This window comes from Hippopotamus amphibius, chromosome 2, assembly GCF_030028045.1.
Source record: "Hippopotamus amphibius kiboko isolate mHipAmp2 chromosome 2, mHipAmp2.hap2, whole genome shotgun sequence".
Classification (NCBI taxonomy): domain Eukaryota; kingdom Metazoa; phylum Chordata; class Mammalia; order Artiodactyla; family Hippopotamidae; genus Hippopotamus; species Hippopotamus amphibius.
Window position 1 is genome coordinate 185959311 of NC_080187.1, and position 16861 is coordinate 185976171.

The window sequence follows — 16861 nt, forward strand, 5'->3', positions numbered from 1 at the left end:
TCCCCCCCCCCCCCCCCCCCCCCCGCCTTGGGCTTTCTTTTTGCTGTTTTTATTCAGTTAGTACTAATGTTAACAACCGAAACTCAAAAAAGAAGTTGTTAAAGTTATTGTGTTCATATCCTGATACTTGTTTTCTGTATTTATAGCAGCTTCTTGAATTAAGGGATATTTCAAATTCTTATTTCAAATATGCCATTTTTGGATGTGATGCTTATCTGAAAAAATGTGGCAGTTAAAGATTCTTAAACTCTTCAAAACTGACAGTCAGGGGTAAACCTAACTTTCTAGATGGAGTTAATTGCATTAAATCTACCACAAATTTGCTTAAGCATTTTATTATGAAATCTAATTTCTTCCCAGAGGGGCTGTTAATTTTGTTCTGTAAAAGAGTGCTGTTGAAAATCAGAACCATTTTTTTCTTACTGTAGACCAGAAACAACCCTGGCTTAGATATCTTTTTATGTAGCTGTATTCCAACTATATTTGTCCACCTGTAGATCTCAAAGCTAGGAAATGTTAATGGGCTAGAAGAATAAACATGCCAATTGGTGATCTGTGCACTTAAAGGCATGAACTTTTAACTAAGGATCAGGTTAAGGTTGAAATCAAAGAACAAAAATATTTGTCTAAAGCTTTACAGAACAACTTATCAACAGCCCTGTGAATTATTAAGTATTGTTATCATCTTAGTTTTACATGTAAGGAAAAGATGCTCGTGACGGAAATTTGCATAAGGTTCTATAGCTACTGAATGACAGGTCGAGGATTGGGATTCAAGTCAATTTACTATAAATCTTGTGTCTTAAAAAAAAAATCCTTGTGTATATGTTTGCTTCCTCCAGATTAATTCCTCTGTGTCCCAATATATAGAAATACTAAGATAGACTACCAGAGTAATCTAAAATATTCCTTCTACAACAGATTGGAAGTCTCTTAGAACAGGGTTTCTCTTCCATAGTTGGGCAGCTAAATGATCTACTGAATTTAAATAAAACCATAGTTACAACAGAAGTTTCCCAGGCTCCACCTGATACAAATTGAAGTAGAATTTCCAGAGTGTAGCCTATGCATCTGTGTATTCAAAATCATCCAGGTCACTTTGGTGCTTACCTTTTAAAGTACTTAAGACCCTTGGAAGGAAGACAGATTAAAACCATTCTTGTTTTTATTAGATACACAGCTGCCTGACAGTGCCCTTAAAAACAGGTATCTTTGGGCTTTCTAGGTGGCACAGTGGTTAAGAATCTGCCTGCCAATGCAGGGGACATGGGTTCCATCCCTGCTCCAGGAAGATCCCACATGCCGCGGAGCAACTAAGCCCGTGTGCCACAACTATTGAGCCTGCGCTTTAGAGCCCGTGAGCCACAACTATTGAGCCCATGTGCTGCAACTACTGAAGCCCACGTGCCTAGAGCCCGAGCTCTGCAACAAGAGAAGCCAGGGCAACGAGGAGCCTGCACACCGCAACGAAGAGTAGCCCCCACTCACCACAACTAAAAAGAAAGCCCGTGCACAGCAAAAAAAGACCCAGCACAGAAAATAAAATAATAAATTAATTAATTAATTAAAAATTAAAAACAAAGCAAATCAAAAAAAACAGGTATCTTTAAGGGTTTTACAAGTCAGTGGAAGAAGCTCCATGTGGCATGTGGCAGGATCTTGAGCTAGCAGAAGGCATTCTTACCTGGAGTAGAGGTGCTGAAAGAGACATGAAACTATCACAAGGATAAAGATATGAAGTCACCAGCATATAAAAATCACTGCTTTATAAACATGCAGAACATGTCGTAACTGCATGAAAACGAAGTGCAGAGTTTTTTTCCCCAGCCCATTTGAAAATAAATATGACAATTCAATTAAAGTCAGCTTTTTGTACCTTTTCCCCTTGATATTGGAAGAGCATCCTCAAAGATCCAGTCCTCTTAAAGGAGAAGGGTTTGATAACCAGCCTGATTGTTTGTTTATAAACTATGCTTTAATTGAACCTCATTCACAATATCATGTTAAAACAGTTTGTTTGCATCTTGTGCCCTTTATATCTAATTGAAGGAGGAATTCTCAGAACTTGAAGGAATTTCAAATATTATTTCCTAAGGTTGGGGAGATTGGAGCATGTCTGTATACCTTGTTAGACCAAAAGCCCACAAGTCCTGTCCCTGCTAATACTCTCAGAAGCACAGTGTCTTATTATTTAGTGACGTTAGAATTCCAGCCCTCACTCTTTGACCTGTTTTACAGCCTGACATCCTATAAAAGCTCCACTTATATTACTTCTGTTAGTATTTCTGGTTACCTTTCTGAAAAACTTACATGTTGTTTATTTTGCTTGGTTGCTATTAATCTCAGAATTTTGCCTGAGACCCAGCTTATTAACAAAGAATACATGTAAATGGGTTTTTTACTAAACTAACAGAAATTATATATAAATATTCATTTCAGTAATGTGTATCCCACCTTGTTCCAGGAAGGATTTAACATGGCTTATTAATAACTAAATAGATTGATTAATTAAACATAGTACCCTTTCTGTAGCATTGATGATTAAGGTCTAAGATCCAAGTTTAGGTTTGCCGAAAATGAATCCTCACATGATTCTATTAAGGAAGGAGCCACTGTTTTCCTAAAATCTCTCCTTTGCTTTTGCAGTTTCAAAACTTCCTCATTAATGTATCATGTGGAATAAATCAGAAACCAATATTATAGCCATATACTACTTTGCTTTTGTTTATAGAAAAGCAAAAACTAAAATTGTGTGAGTGGAAACTTTACCTAGCCAAATAATCAGTAAAAAAGAAAGTTTTATTTGTGCTTTTTGTAATAGCCACTTAAAAGTCATTTTACTAGGTTCTTTTTCTTGCCATTTATACCAGTTTATGTAGTAAATCCCATGGTAGAATTCTGGCTTTGGCTCATCTTTAGCTATATCAGTTAATCTAAAGGATATGCTTTTATTTTTAAGAGACTTGGATTTAGGATCTTTTTTTTTTTTTTAAGGTGGAAAAGTAAACTCTTAAGTCCTAAACCAAAGGATTTGTAACTGGTACCAGTGTAGCCGAGGTACTCATTCATTGCCCGTTCAGTTTGGAAATAATCCATGCCTTTCCTTCATGATGTTTGTTTCTTAAGAAACCTTTTTTTAAAAATTTAATGCACAATTCTAACTTTAAAAAACAGATCAGCTGGAACTACTACAGTTTAAGTAAGTGAGCAACTAAGGTCTAAGTACTGCCCACTCAGCTTTCTTTCTCATCCATCCCTCATCAACCTTTGAGATGCTTCTAAGGAACCCTTAAGGCATCCCAGAGCACCTTTCCTAAGGAATTTTTTTCCCTAGTGTCCATTAACCTCTTTTCTGGGAACCTGAAAAATCAAATAAGTACATTTTGCTACTTGCTAACTGCTCAGGGAAGATTTGGTGGAGGTAGTTTAACCTTTAAAAAAATTTTTTTGATGTCAGTGGGTTTACACAGTTCATCTTTTTCCTGTGCCAGATTGTGATGGAGCATAGTATAGATAATCTAGATCTAGCTGCATGTAGCTTTTATTCTGAGGGTGTTAGGGCACCCCCAAGGTAACAAGCACTAATAATGACATTTCTCCCCCTCCTGCTTTCTGGTATCTCTCTACACTCATGACTCTTATATAGGACAAAGAACTTTGAGTCTAGTAAAGCCTATAAGGCAACATGGGGAGATGGTGGAGACAACTCTCCTAGCAACGTAGTGTCTAAGCAGCCGGGCCGAGCGACAAATGGTCAGCCTCAGCAAGCAACCACAGGAGCAGCCAGCAGCGGATACATTAAACGGTATGCCAACTCTTTCTGATATTTTTATCCTTTTCCTAAGTGAATGGCTCTCTCTGGAGGTTGGGTGTAGTTATGCATGAACCCTAACTTATTAATTAGAAATAGCATTTATTCTTTTTTTTAATTAATTTTTAAAAATTATTTATTTAATTGGCTGTGATGGGTCTTTTTTGCTGTGCACGGGCTTTCTTTTAGTTGTGGCGAGTGGGGGCTATTCTTCGTTGTGGTGCGTGGGCTCCTCATTGCCGTGGCTTCTTGTGTTGCGGAGCACAGGCTCTAGGTGCATGGGCTTCAGTAGTTGCAGCACATGGGCTCAATAGTTGTGGCACACGGGCTTAGTTGCTCCACGGCATGTGGGATCTTCCTGGAGCAGGGATGGAACCCGTGTCCCTTGCATTGGCAGGCGGATTCTTAACCACTGCACCACCTAGGAAGCCTCTAAAATTAATTTTTATTTATTTGTTTTTTTTGGCTGTGCCATGTGGCATGCACGATCTTAGTTCCCCACCAGGGATCGAACCCATGCCTCCTGCAATGGAAGCACGGAGTCTTAACCACTGGACCACCGGGGAAGTCCCTTATTCCATTTTAAAATTTGCCTTCTGACAAAATGGTGACTGGGATTGTTGACATTCAATGATGGATTGACTTTTCTTTATTAAGTCCTTTCCAAATTATTCAAGAAATCATGTCTTACTTCTGTAAATAAGAAGATGTGTTTTAAAATGTATCATCTAGAGTAGTAGTCGACAGATCCCTATAAGGTTATCTGTAAAGGTATCCTTTACATATAGTAAATATTATGCAGATAGTAAATATTTCAGACTTTACAGGCTATACCATCTCAGTTACAACTACTCAACTGCTCAACTCTGTTGTAGGGTAAAAGCAGCCATAAATAATATATAAACAAACAAGCATGGCTGTGTTCAAATAAAACCTTATTTATAAAATCAGGTGGCAGGCCAGATTTGGCTTTTGGCCAGAATTTTGCAACCCTTGCTTTAGAGCATTTGTTCTTTAGACTTAAGCATGTATCAGAATCACCTGGGAGGTTTATTAAAACACAGATCGCTGGGGTCCAGTCTCTGATTCAGGAAGTCTGGAGCGGAGTGTGCGAATTAGCATATTTTCATGTCTAACAAGTTCCCAGGTTATGCTGGGAATTAAACTTTGAAAAACCACTATCCTAAAGTTGTTTCTTAATCTTCTCTTAAATGGCTTTAAGACACTGTGTTCTCTTGGATCAGTCTTTCCATTTTTACTATAGAATGTTTCCCAAGAATGGTAACCTGCATCCGTTGGGTCTAACAGTTGCTGAGGTCATTTTGATTGCTTATTTTTATAAAAACTAAATCCAGACTCAGTCCATTTCTAATTCACCCAAAAGTACTGAATTAACTGTCTTTTTGTGATAGTATAACAAATGATGCCAGGGAAGACGAAATGGAAGAGAACCTGACTCAAGTGGGCAGTATCCTAGGAAATCTAAAAAACATGGCCCTGGACATGGGCAATGAGATTGAGGCTCAAAATCGACAGATAGACCGGATCACAGAAAAGGTAAGAGCTTTTTAGTGCCACAGGAAAAGAGACATCCAGTACCTAAGATCCTATCCTCACAGGCCACACAGTTTTGATGCATTCTAACACTGAAAAACAATAGTCAAGTCTTCCTATCTCTTACTCAGTTGGTTCATTTTGAAACCAAGACCTTGGGACCAAGTGGTTTTATTTAAAATTCCACACATGAAGCTCACAATCTCCTCTAACCTTTCTGTGAGCTGTCTAGTTTTTTGTTGTTGTTTTTCCCCTGCATGAGCAAGTTAGCTTTTGGAATTTTATTTTGTTAACTAATAATAAATGAGTAAGTTCCTGAATCCTCATCTCATGAGTCAGAGGTAAAAATCAGTTCTACAGAATGGTCCTTGTGTGGTGGACACACAAAAACAAGATAGAGTCCTGTGAGTAACAAAAGAGTGTATTTTTTAATTCATATGGTATGAAATATATTGTGTTCAGTGTTTGGTTTTATCACATCTAAAAGCCATTCTTATTGTTATTTCATTAAAACCTCAGTATATTTTAAAGGTTGGGGTAAGTTTTTCAGCTTGGCTCTCTTTTGAATCACTTATGATAGATTTCATTGAAGCAAACAATGGTTCATAAGATGTTTTTGATGCTGTTATGTGGGTTTAGGCTACATATTACCCATTATTTTCATTTATATATTGATGTGGATGGCAACACATCTGTTCCAAAGATCTTGGGGCAGGTTATTTTCAGTCTCTGGATTAGATCTAGTAGCTCCAGATAAGATTCTATAATTCCGTTCAGAGGACTCCCACAAGGTCCAGATCTGTAGCAGAGAAAGGCATTCTTACATTTTCATTGCATCTGAATGCCATTGATTATAAGATGCATCCTAGTTTTGGACATGTTAAACTATGAAAAAAGATGTTACAGAACTCATGAAATACTGGCAAGTTCTTCTGTTATATCTTTGTCATGTGTATACACCCAGGTTTTTCCAAATGAATTTGATATCCTGTCACTTCCTGCCCAAAATGAGTTTTCTAATGTGATTTCGACTATTTCCTGAATTTTCTCAGTGTGTCAGTTCCTCTAAGTATATGAAATGTAACGTTTATTAGAGCAAATCACCTTGTGAAGTAATACTGGTATCTTTTTCTTTCTTCCAGGCTGACACCAACAAAGATCGTATTGACAATGCCAATGCCAGAGCAAAGAAACTCATTGACAGCTAAAGCTACTGCTGTACTTCTTTATCATTTATTCACTTCCTTAGGTCCTCCTTCAAAGTTATTACCTTTCCAGAGTTTGAAATTTTGGCTCCACACTCTTCTAATCTGGAGATGATGTGGAAGAAGATCCAGGAGTAACAGCCCCCCTATTTTTTTATTGTCTACTTTCTAATTGGGAGATGATGTGGAAGAAGATCTAGAACTAACAGCTCCCCTATTTTTTTATTGTCTCTTTTTCCCTTGAGGGTAGACTGCTGCTTAGTCTTCCTTCTAGTATTTTCTTTCTTAGTCCATACTCTTAGGTTGGTTTTCATACATCATATATAGTGTTATTTCTCATCCTCTCCATTTACTTTTAGCAGGTTCTTCTGCTTTCAGAATTTGGAAGCATTGCCAAAGACAGCCATGTAAAAGGAAGCTGGGGGTGGTGGGGGCAGGCACAGGGAGGAGAGGCAAGAGATAAGAGGTTTAACCCCAGTAAAACCTCAGACCCTGAAGCCAAAAGTTGCATAACCACAGTGAAGATCTAGTTGGGTTTAATTTCTATTTAAGTTGCAGTTATTGCCAGTTTAGGCCAGTGCTTGGTTTTGGAGCCTATATACACAATATTTTTGTTATATATCACAACTTTGCAACCTCTGCTCCAAAAAAGAATAGAATAAGTTTCCTTAAAGTGAGCTTAATTTCTGAACTCTTGGTGATTCATCTGTGTACATAGATTGTGTGATCCCATTTCATATTGCATCATATAGGAACACATGGTATAAATGAATGGCTTTTTATTTTCATATTATTAATAGTATCATGGTCCCATTATAGGCCTATTAACCTCATAAATTTGTCATTAGTCTTTGAAGACAAAATATGTAAATATGTATAACATGAGAATTTCTCTCTACAGCAGGGCTTAAAATTTTTTGGAAAAGTTTGACAAAGTATCACGTGAATTCAGATTTACCTCAATGCCAAGAATTATGTTTAGATAGGAAAAAAGAAACTTGTTTTGATCTCAGGTAGAAAATAGTTAGATTGCTTTGAGTTTTATGTAGCTTTTAATTTTTTTTTAAACTAGAATTTATTCTGTTTAAAAATGATTTAGAAAATTATGTCTTTGGTTTACTTATTGATGATTGCACTATCATTCTCTTAGCCTTTTGTATTCAACTTCCAGAATCACATTTGTTTAGATCCTGAACAGTGTTATAAGGATCTGATTGGTATTTGTCACCTTTATTTAAAAACTAGCTTCTGCACACTTCAAAGCTATTAATGTTGATTGGTTTGACCAATAACCACTGTTTGATCCTTACAATTAAATTTTGTAACTAACTATGGAATTGTTTTTTCAAATAAGTGATATGCTTTTGTGACTATTTTTGGGGGAATGGAAACCAATAATTTTGTCAGCTCTTAGTTGGCAAACTGAATAAAGCAAAGGTCCATAAATCAGAAGGCACTCCAACAAAGAGCTGACTTTAGCACCTTTCCCATTTTTATTGGAAATACAGGATTTTCCCTTCTATGATTTTGTCAGGAGGTTCATTTTAAACATTACTAGTCTTTTTTATTTTTTTGAGCTTAAATACACTAGCGACAAAGTGTTTATGAGTGAAAACTGCAACCCACTTACTGGAGGAGATAGAGTTAACATGGGAACTTTCAAAGGCTGAAAAGGAAAATATTTAAAGTGAGATTTAATTAGGCCCTCAGTAATAGAAATGCCACGTGTCAAAAGGAGTAGTCTGGCAGGTGGTAGTAAATGTATAAAATAAGAAGGTATAAAAGACTATGGGAGGGGTCTCCTAGGTGGTGCAGTGGTTAAGAATCCGCCTGCCAATGCAGGGGACACAGGTTCGATCCCTGGTTAGGGAAGATCCCACATGCCGCAGAGCAACTAAGCCCACATGCCACAACTATCGATCCTGCGCTTTAGAGCCCGTGAGCCACAACTATTGAATGCATGTGCTGCAACTACTGAAGCCCACATGCCTAGAGCCTGTGCTCTGCAACAAGAGAAGCCACGGCAATGGGGAGCCCGCACACCACAATGAAGAGTAGCCCCCACTCACCGCAACTAAAAGAAAGCCCGCGCGCAGCAAAAAAAAAAAGACCCAACACAGCCAATAAAATAAAATTAAAAAAAAAAAAGACTATGGGGTTTTCTGTACTTAAATGTCCAGAAAAACATTTAAAAAACCTTTTTTTATGCTATTATGGCTAAAGGAAATAGTTCTGAAGATACCAATATGCTGTTCCAACAGTATAATTGGTTAGAAGCGTGAGCTAAGGCACCAAATTGTCTGGATTTACACTCTAGCTCTGCCACTTGCTGGCTGAGTGACAGTAAAACCATTTCTGTGCCTCAGTTTCCTTATGTGAAAAGAGGGATTAATGATTCTTACCTCATAGAGTTGCTGCGAAGACTCCATGTGGTAATGCATGTAAAGCACTTAGAGCAGTGCCCAGCAAGTGTAAGAGCTGCTGAATGACAGCTGCTATTCTCTCTAGAGTGGAGCTCTTTTTGAGTCAAGGATCTCTTTGTGAATCTGATGAAAGACAACACAGCCTATCTGTCCAGAGAAATAGACACACAAACACACACGTGAATCACGCATAAATGGGTCTTGAAAGCCCATCCATGGATTCCAGGTTACATACTTTTTCAAAGCTTCTGCTACCAAGAAAAGAGGAATGAGAACCTAGAAATTAGGCTCATAATACACTAGAAATAGAAGCTGTTGACTTAAAGTCTTCTCCTGTAACATTGTCTGGAAACTAGTTTCTGTTACTTTTGAAAGGTAGTAACTGAGGTGGTTAGCCCAAGCTCTGGAGTCTGACCATCTGGGTTCAAGTTTTGATTCAATCATTTACTAGTTTTGTGACCTTGAGCATAAAACTGACCTATAATTAAGGAGTTAAACAGTATAAACAGGAGGATAAAAAAACTTACTGTTTTTTTTAACAATAAGCTTCCTCTTCAGGTTTCCAGTCTTAGGACAGTGATCTTTATCCCCTATAGTTGTGCCTGTTTTTTTCTTCCTCCACAGTTTTAATTCATCCTTTGTTACCACATTTCAATTCTAGATCTTTTCTTTCTTTTTTTTTTTAAATTTATTTATTTAGGCTGCGTTGGATCTTCGTTGCTGTGCACGGGCTTTTTCTAGTTGTGGCGAGTGGGTGCTACTCTTCCTTGTGGTGTATGGGCTTATCGTTGTAGTGGCCTCTCCTGTTGTGGAGCACAGGCGGTAGATGTGCGGGCTCAATAGTTGTGGCTCGTGGGCTCTAGAGTACAGGCTCAATAGTTGTGGTGCACAGGCCTAGTTGCTCCGCGGCATGTGGGATCTTCCCAGACCGGGGTTCGAACCTCTGTCCCCTGCGTTGGCAGGCGGATTCTTAACCACTGTACCACCAGGGAAGTCCTAGATCTTTTCATGTCATGTGTGACTTATGACTCTCCCCTTAACTTAAACTTCTACTTCCCAGACTTCCTGTACACAATTGCACTTAGAATTAGTTTCTTTAAATGCTATTCTTTAGGTTACTCTCTTACTAAAATTCTGAGTTATCTCAACTACATTCCTAATCATATTTATAGTTCTCACATTGATATTCAAGTCCCTTATTCTCATTTGTTTTTCATCCTTTTCATGCTCCAAGCCTTTCATTTCTGTACAACTTGCTAAATTCTATTTTAATGTTTTGCAGGTGAAATAGCACCATTTACTGAGTGCTTACTGTGTCACAAGCACTATTCTGAATGCTTTTATGTATCTTTTCACCAACTCCTCATAACGTAGCTGAGATGAGAGTAAATTGCTCAAATTCATAAAGCTAGTAAATGATGGACTTTGGATTCAAATCAGGAACTTTCTGACTCCAATGCCCATGTTCTTACTCAGTATACTACACTGACTTCTAACCAAGCTCTAAAAGAAGGTACGTGACTTAGAGCTGGTGGCCACTAGAATCTCAGTCTCTAGACCACAAATCAACCTACTTTTTTAGCTCATATTTAAGTCAAAATACTTGTGTACTATATCTTTGGGCATATTACTTTATTTAGTCCCTGACCTCCAGTAGCTCAGTCTAGCAAGAGACAGATGAATATAGAATGTGAGAAGTGCTACTGTAACAGATGGAGCAGTTAATTCGGCTTAGACTTCTCAGGAAAGGGCTTAGACATAAGAAAGGAATATATTAGTAACAGGGCATTCCTGACTGAGCAAACAATGTAGAGACAGTTAAAAGAGAGAGACATTGCACTATGGGTTTCAGGAGCAGAATAACCTGGTAAGACTGGGCAGGTGAATGAGAGTGAAGAGAGGGTATCTGGAAGTAAGGCCGGGTCTGAGTTAAGAAAGTTAGCAGTCATAAGGGGATTCTCATAAGGGTAGGGATTTTTAAAACTCCCATTAATAATCAAATGTCTGGGGACATTTAAGTTATAAGTTCTGATTTATTAGATAAGTACTGATAAAATAGAGAAATGTTCAGTAGATCAATAAGATTAAGCATTAAATAAAGTTTATAAAAAAACAAAATTCAATTGATAATGATAAACTGGCACTCCCATCCCTCCCCAAGTTGAGAAACACAATAACATGGGAAAAAGAGAACCCCTAGACCAGATTTAAGGTCAGAGAAGACTTTCCTCATATAAACACTAGGCTCTTGTGATCTCTTGACTTAATGGTCAAACTGGGTTTGTAAAATGAGAACTAAATACATGGTAAATAATAGTCCCTTGGCTAAGACAAAACTTCAGAAAATAACAGAATGGTAGCTTTCTAAATGCTCATGCCAGTAACAGTCTGAAATAATCTACTTCTATATCTTTACTTTCTCTTAATAAGCATGGTTCCAGTACCATAAAAATGTTCATCAGTCACATGAAGGCATTTCAGTACTCTTGCAACCTGAACAAGACATGAAACATTTCTTCCTAATCAGTTTGCTTTCAAACAAAGGGCCATTTACAGGTTAAAGTTCCCCTGTCTTCTTCCTTTAAAGGATTAACCTTTTTTCCAGCCATAGTTATTAAAAAATCTTTATTTAGTATATTCTCTCATTCAGAGAATAAATTTGATAAACATAAATTTTTGTAAAATATTGTAGCAGTAGTTTTCTTCTAGGTAATTTGATTATTAGAGTTGTAAATACAAAAAGATTACCAGAAATAAGATACTGTTTCTAACAAAGCTTCAGGAAAATCTTGATTATTAAAACCCTTGTATCTTACAAGTTTTGCATATACAGTTTTAGCTCTTCAGAGCCCTCTATCAATAAGGCACCTGCAATAGGAAAAAAAAAATTGCTACTGCAGCCTTGGAGAACACCTCTTAGTGTTGTGTTGTTGCTCCTGACAAAGTACACTTTTAATCAAGTCATACATTTACATAACATCCTAAATTCCAAGTATAAACATTGCAATTAAACAGATGGACTGGAATAAAACCATAAATTCTTAGATTAACCATAGCAGCCTCTCATGAATTACTTGAATTTCATAAAAATATGAAGTGTTAACACAGAGGTGGAATGGCAACTGATTTTATGAGCTTGCACATTGCAACATGAAATTTCAAGCTGTTGTGTGGAGCTATTCTGGTACCAGGCAGCATCCCCTCACTGTATACATAGCAACTAGCTACTGGGTTTCTTAAACCCAAACTAATGATGGTTTTGAAGATCAACATTGTCCTTTGCCCTATCTGTGACTCAAAATGGAGGACTCTTCCTGTCTTTCAATTCCTTTTAGCTAATTTGAGATGAGCCTTGGAAAGGAAAAAGATCATTGAGTGAAATATAACCTCCTGGAGTATCATCTCCTCACTGCAGATATCCTTGACAACAACAGAAGCCTTTCATCCAGGCAGACTGCAACAGGTTCCAAGCCAGTGTCTTGTACGGTTCCCATGCTACTGGAGAACATCATGCAAACTTCTTCTTGGTGGCTGTGAACCTCTCCATGTACTAAAAATCATTAAAGAATATATGTGTTATTTTGCCCTGAGCAAATAAGTAACTTATTGGTTATTTAAGATTTTATGATTTTTTTTTCTTTTAGGTTTTTATGGTCCTTCATTTCCTACAAAATCTACTTATTCTAGATGGAAATTTAAAGCACACGGTTTTGTGGGGTTTTTTTCCCTTTATATCTTAATAGGAAACCTATCAAAAGATAAAGATGGTTTACAATAAGCTGTCTAGAGAAAAATATAATCTTGGCACAATACCATTTGGCTGATTCTCAGAACCCACCTCCAAAATGGGGAACAAATCCTATGGACATAAACAGGACTATATGTACATCCTGTACCTATAAACATTCATGTGGGTTACTTCACCTTTCTCTTCTCTGGAGCAGAGACTAGAAGTGCAGAAGTATACTAATACAAACCTTATCATAGCCTTCCAGTTCTCGAAGTTTCTTTATTTCAAAAAGGTTGCCTTCCACAGCAAGCAGACAGATCTGGGAATCACTGAGGATGCTCTGTGGAAGCATACTGAGCTCAAGACAATTCTCCTCCAGACGAAGAACTTTAAGGCGAGGACAGCAAGATATCTTCACTGAGATCTGAGCTATCTATTGAACAATTTAAAAAGAAAGGATAATAGGAAAAAGTATGAGCACTATAATGATTATTTTCTACTAAATTAAAACAAAAATCTTTACTTGACTATTTGTCCTAGTTCTGTCTTTTACCACCTCCATTTTCTCACTACCCACTCATTCCAGAAGCCTCTTGTGTTATCCAGCTTCTGATACTACTCCTCCACTTTTGGGGGAAAAAAATCTTTTTTGAAGGTCACCAGTGGCTTTTGGAAACAAATTTTTCTGATGATAAAAGCACTGTTCATTATAGAAGATTTGAGAATGATACGAGTTTAGAGAAAAAAGTTACCTGTAATCCATCACTAAACATTTGGTACATTTACTGCCAATCTTTTATGTGTACACAGATGCCAACCACTTTACTGCTGAAGTCAAGGATGTATTGCCCTCATTCCCAGTTGCATTTGACTGTTCTATCTAGCCCTTCCTTGAAACTCCCACTTCTTGTACCTAAATGCTGTGTTTTTCTTCTTATCTTTTGAATTATTCCTGATTTTTGGCTTCCCCTCTTGTTTCTATGGACATTTTCCAAGCAGCAGTCCCTAATACTTAATATTAGATCTTTCTGAACACTCTCCTAGAAAGTTCATTCATTCTTAAAGCTACCACTTCTGTTAAGCTATCTACATTTCTGCTCACCTCTATTCCACTCCTATGTCTCCAATTTCTCGTAAAACACCTTGGATATTTCACCATCATAATCCAGTCAGCATGCCCATTCCTAATAGCACCCCTCCTCTTTTAGGCTCTTGAGCTCAATACCAAGCAGTTATCTTTGACTCATTCACCTCTTCTGCCCTTTACATGCTCCAAATCACCTAGTTATATTTACTATGCCTGGTATCATCTCAGACCATCACCTGGGACCTTGTTAAAACTGCAAATTCTCAGACCCTACCGCAGACCTACAAAATCAGAAACAGTGTTGGGGCCCAGTGATCTCTTAATTAGCTCCCTGGGTTATTCTGATGCACCCTAAAACCTGAGAACCATTGATTTAAGGCAGCATAGGTGAATGTGGAGCAAGTGCTCAACTTGCTTAAATTTTTTCCAACTTTTCCCCAAATATTCAGAATTTTCTTCCAAAAAGCTCAAGGACGTACAAGAATATCCACTTTAAGGAAAAGATAAGGCCAATATCCTCCAAGACCGACTGAATTTCATCATAATGTAAGGTCAGGACAATCTACAACAGTTTTGTCCAGTAAAACTTATTGCAACAATTGCAGTGTTCTACATGCTGTCTAATATGGCAGCCACTAGCCACATATGGCTATTAAGCACTTGAAATATGGCTACTGCAACTGAGGAATTGAGTTTTTAAGTCTAATTTAAATGAATTTTAATGGCCATGTGGCTAGTGGCTACTGTAATGAACTATGCCCATCTGGAAGCATAGACACTAGAAAAACTAAAGACTACCCAGTCTCACTATGATTAATGTTTCATCATTTGCACCTTATGTCTAGACCAAAGATTGTTTCTCCAGTCAGATACATGTTAACCAAAGAGCTTCTTAAGTTATGGAAACAAATTTCAAATACTGCCATTAAAGCTGCCCAACAATGAAATGACCTATCTCCAAAAATCCTATCACTCATGGTTTTTTGGCAAAAGCAGGACACACGCTTGACAAAGATGTCAACAAAAAAACAACTGAATGAACTCTGGTGTCCAACTCTGAGACCTTATGAATTTAAGCCTCTTTTCCACTCTATATTCCTGATATAGCTCCTTGCTAGATGATTAGAGGTACATTTGAGGACAACCTGAAGAACTCCTCAAGGTTTGTGAGACAGAGGTTTAACTTTTGAAATTACCTCACCCTGTTACCCATCCCACCCTCCAAAAAACACCTACACGACAAACACATCCAGTGTCTCAACTAACTTAATGGCACTCTGGGTTTTGAAATCAGTCCAGCCCATAGAATATACCTTTCTTCTAACCTCTGACACCTCTCTCCATGCTTACAGTTTAGAGAACAATGGTTTATTCAGGAGACTGTAAAACCACATACATGCTGTAGAAAAAACCCTTAAGCTCTAGACCTGGTTCTGGTTGAGGTTGAGTTCGATGACCTGCAGCTCGCCCACTGTGTCAGGTATGCTCCGAATTTGGTTCTTGGAGAGGTCCACTACGTCCAGGTGCCGTAGGCTACAAAGTTGGGGTGGTAGTGCTCTCAGCTGGTTCCCAGAGAGGCTCAGGGTCTTAAGGGCAGAGAGTTGCCCAAAAGTGGACGGCAGCTCTCTCAACTGATTGTTGTTTAGGCTTAGTGCTTCTAGTTTTTTCAGATTGCATAACTCATCAGGAAGAACAGCTGGCAAAGAAAAATGTAAAAACCTGAATCCAATACAGTTGAAAAACACCTTTGATGAAGTTTATAAAAACTGCATGGCAGTCTGTTATGCCTCTTGTTAATATACATAGGCATTTCATATGTGCCATTTTTAAATATTGCATTTTTACCAAAACATAGTCTTCAGAAAGTGAGGGTGCCATCAAAATTCAGGAAAGCATTATGTGTATAATAGTCTCCTTTTGTGAAGGGGCCACTGCACAATCCCACAGCAATTTTGTGGGATTTGGAAGGCCCTCTCCTCCCCATCCCACCCATCCTTCCAAATTAGCAACAAAATTAGCTCTATTTACATCACACCCCAAAGATGGTCCCTTTCAAGTCCAAATTAACCTCCTACCAATCATTACACCACCAGAAGAGGTTTATAGATGTAATTACAAGAGATAGAAAGCTTCAAGAACTCTGACATTCTCCTGCGTCTTGAGCTCCTTGAATGGTTTCATAACAAATACCAGCTCGTAAGAAAAAAACCCATCCATCTTTTTTTTTTTAAGATTCCGATACATTTATTTAAAAACCAGTTTAATAACATTATAATCATACTCCACGCTCTATTCCAAGAGAAAAACCACCATTCTTAACAGCTGATCACTAGCAAAATTCCCAGGCGCAAAAGCCATACTCAGTTTGTTGTTGTTCAAGGAGAGGCTCTTCAGCAGTGTGAACTTCCCTATAATCATAGGCGGTAGACTCTCGATCTTGTTGTTGGACAAGTCGATGGTCCTGAGATTGCTTGTCAGCTTCTGCAACTCTGAGGGGAACTGAAGAAAGGGGTTCTCAGCGCGGAGAATCCCTCACCTATTAACTTCACCGCCCGCCGTCCCTCTCCCTTTCTGTTCCCTGGTCGGATCCCTCCCAGCCTCACCTCGGTCAGTCCACGGTCCTTAAGCTGAAAGACACCAGTTTTCTGCGCGGTTTCCACGTGAGCGCGGAGGGCACTGTTTCCCATCCTAGCGCCACTGCTCAGGTCCCTGCGGGAAGGAAGCGCAGCTGTCACCACTCGTTCCGGCGCCCAGCCACCCCGCCGGCCTCCGGGCTGGGTCTCAAGCTCCAGCCGTCAGCTCCTGCGGATCCCTGGATCTTGGGGGCCAGCTGAAGACCGGCAAAGAAAAAAGCGAAGACCACCAGGCCCCGCAGCTTTTGCAGCTGTTCCAAGGCTAGACGCCGCTAGGAGCCTGGAGAGGATCAGGGATCCCCGAACTCGCCTCCTACCCCTCAGGTCACAGCCGGCTCCTTAAGGGAAGACCCGGGACCCGCGCTCGCCGGCGATGCGCTCCCCAGGCTTCCGCCCGGGCGGAAACGCCCTGTGACGT

General features: G+C 38.7%; 2 protein-coding genes across 12 annotated transcripts in view; one reads left to right on the forward strand and one right to left on the reverse strand.

Moving 5' to 3' along the window:
- SNAP23 (synaptosome associated protein 23) overlaps positions 1-11523 on the forward strand; it is a 37428-nt gene extending 25905 nt beyond the window's left edge. For all 10 annotated transcript variants that reach the window (XM_057721854.1, XM_057721860.1, XM_057721855.1 and 7 more), the window contains 3 exons: positions 3647-3805; positions 5224-5368; positions 6508-11523. In XM_057721854.1, coding sequence (XP_057577837.1) covers positions 3647-3805; positions 5224-5368; positions 6508-6573 — 370 coding nt within the window. In that variant the 3' untranslated portion in view covers positions 6574-11523. The remainder of the gene's footprint in view (positions 1-3646; positions 3806-5223; positions 5369-6507) is intronic.
- A 78-nt stretch (positions 11524-11601) lies between these two features.
- LRRC57 (leucine rich repeat containing 57) lies at positions 11602-16854 on the reverse strand. 2 transcript variants are annotated; one of them, XM_057721852.1, is made up of 6 exons: positions 16761-16854; positions 16414-16519; positions 16171-16309; positions 15238-15506; positions 12971-13156; positions 11602-12543 (listed from the first exon to the last, which is right to left on the reverse strand). In XM_057721852.1, exons 2-6 carry the CDS (start codon positions 16495-16497, stop codon positions 12502-12504), a joined length of 720 nt encoding a protein of 239 aa, XP_057577835.1. In that variant the 5' UTR covers positions 16498-16519; positions 16761-16854; the 3' UTR covers positions 11602-12501. The 2 variants fall into 2 exon arrangements, with proteins under 2 accessions (XP_057577835.1, XP_057577834.1); XM_057721851.1 differs by having other exon boundaries at positions 16754-16852.
- Positions 16855-16861: the final 7 nt, after the last annotated feature.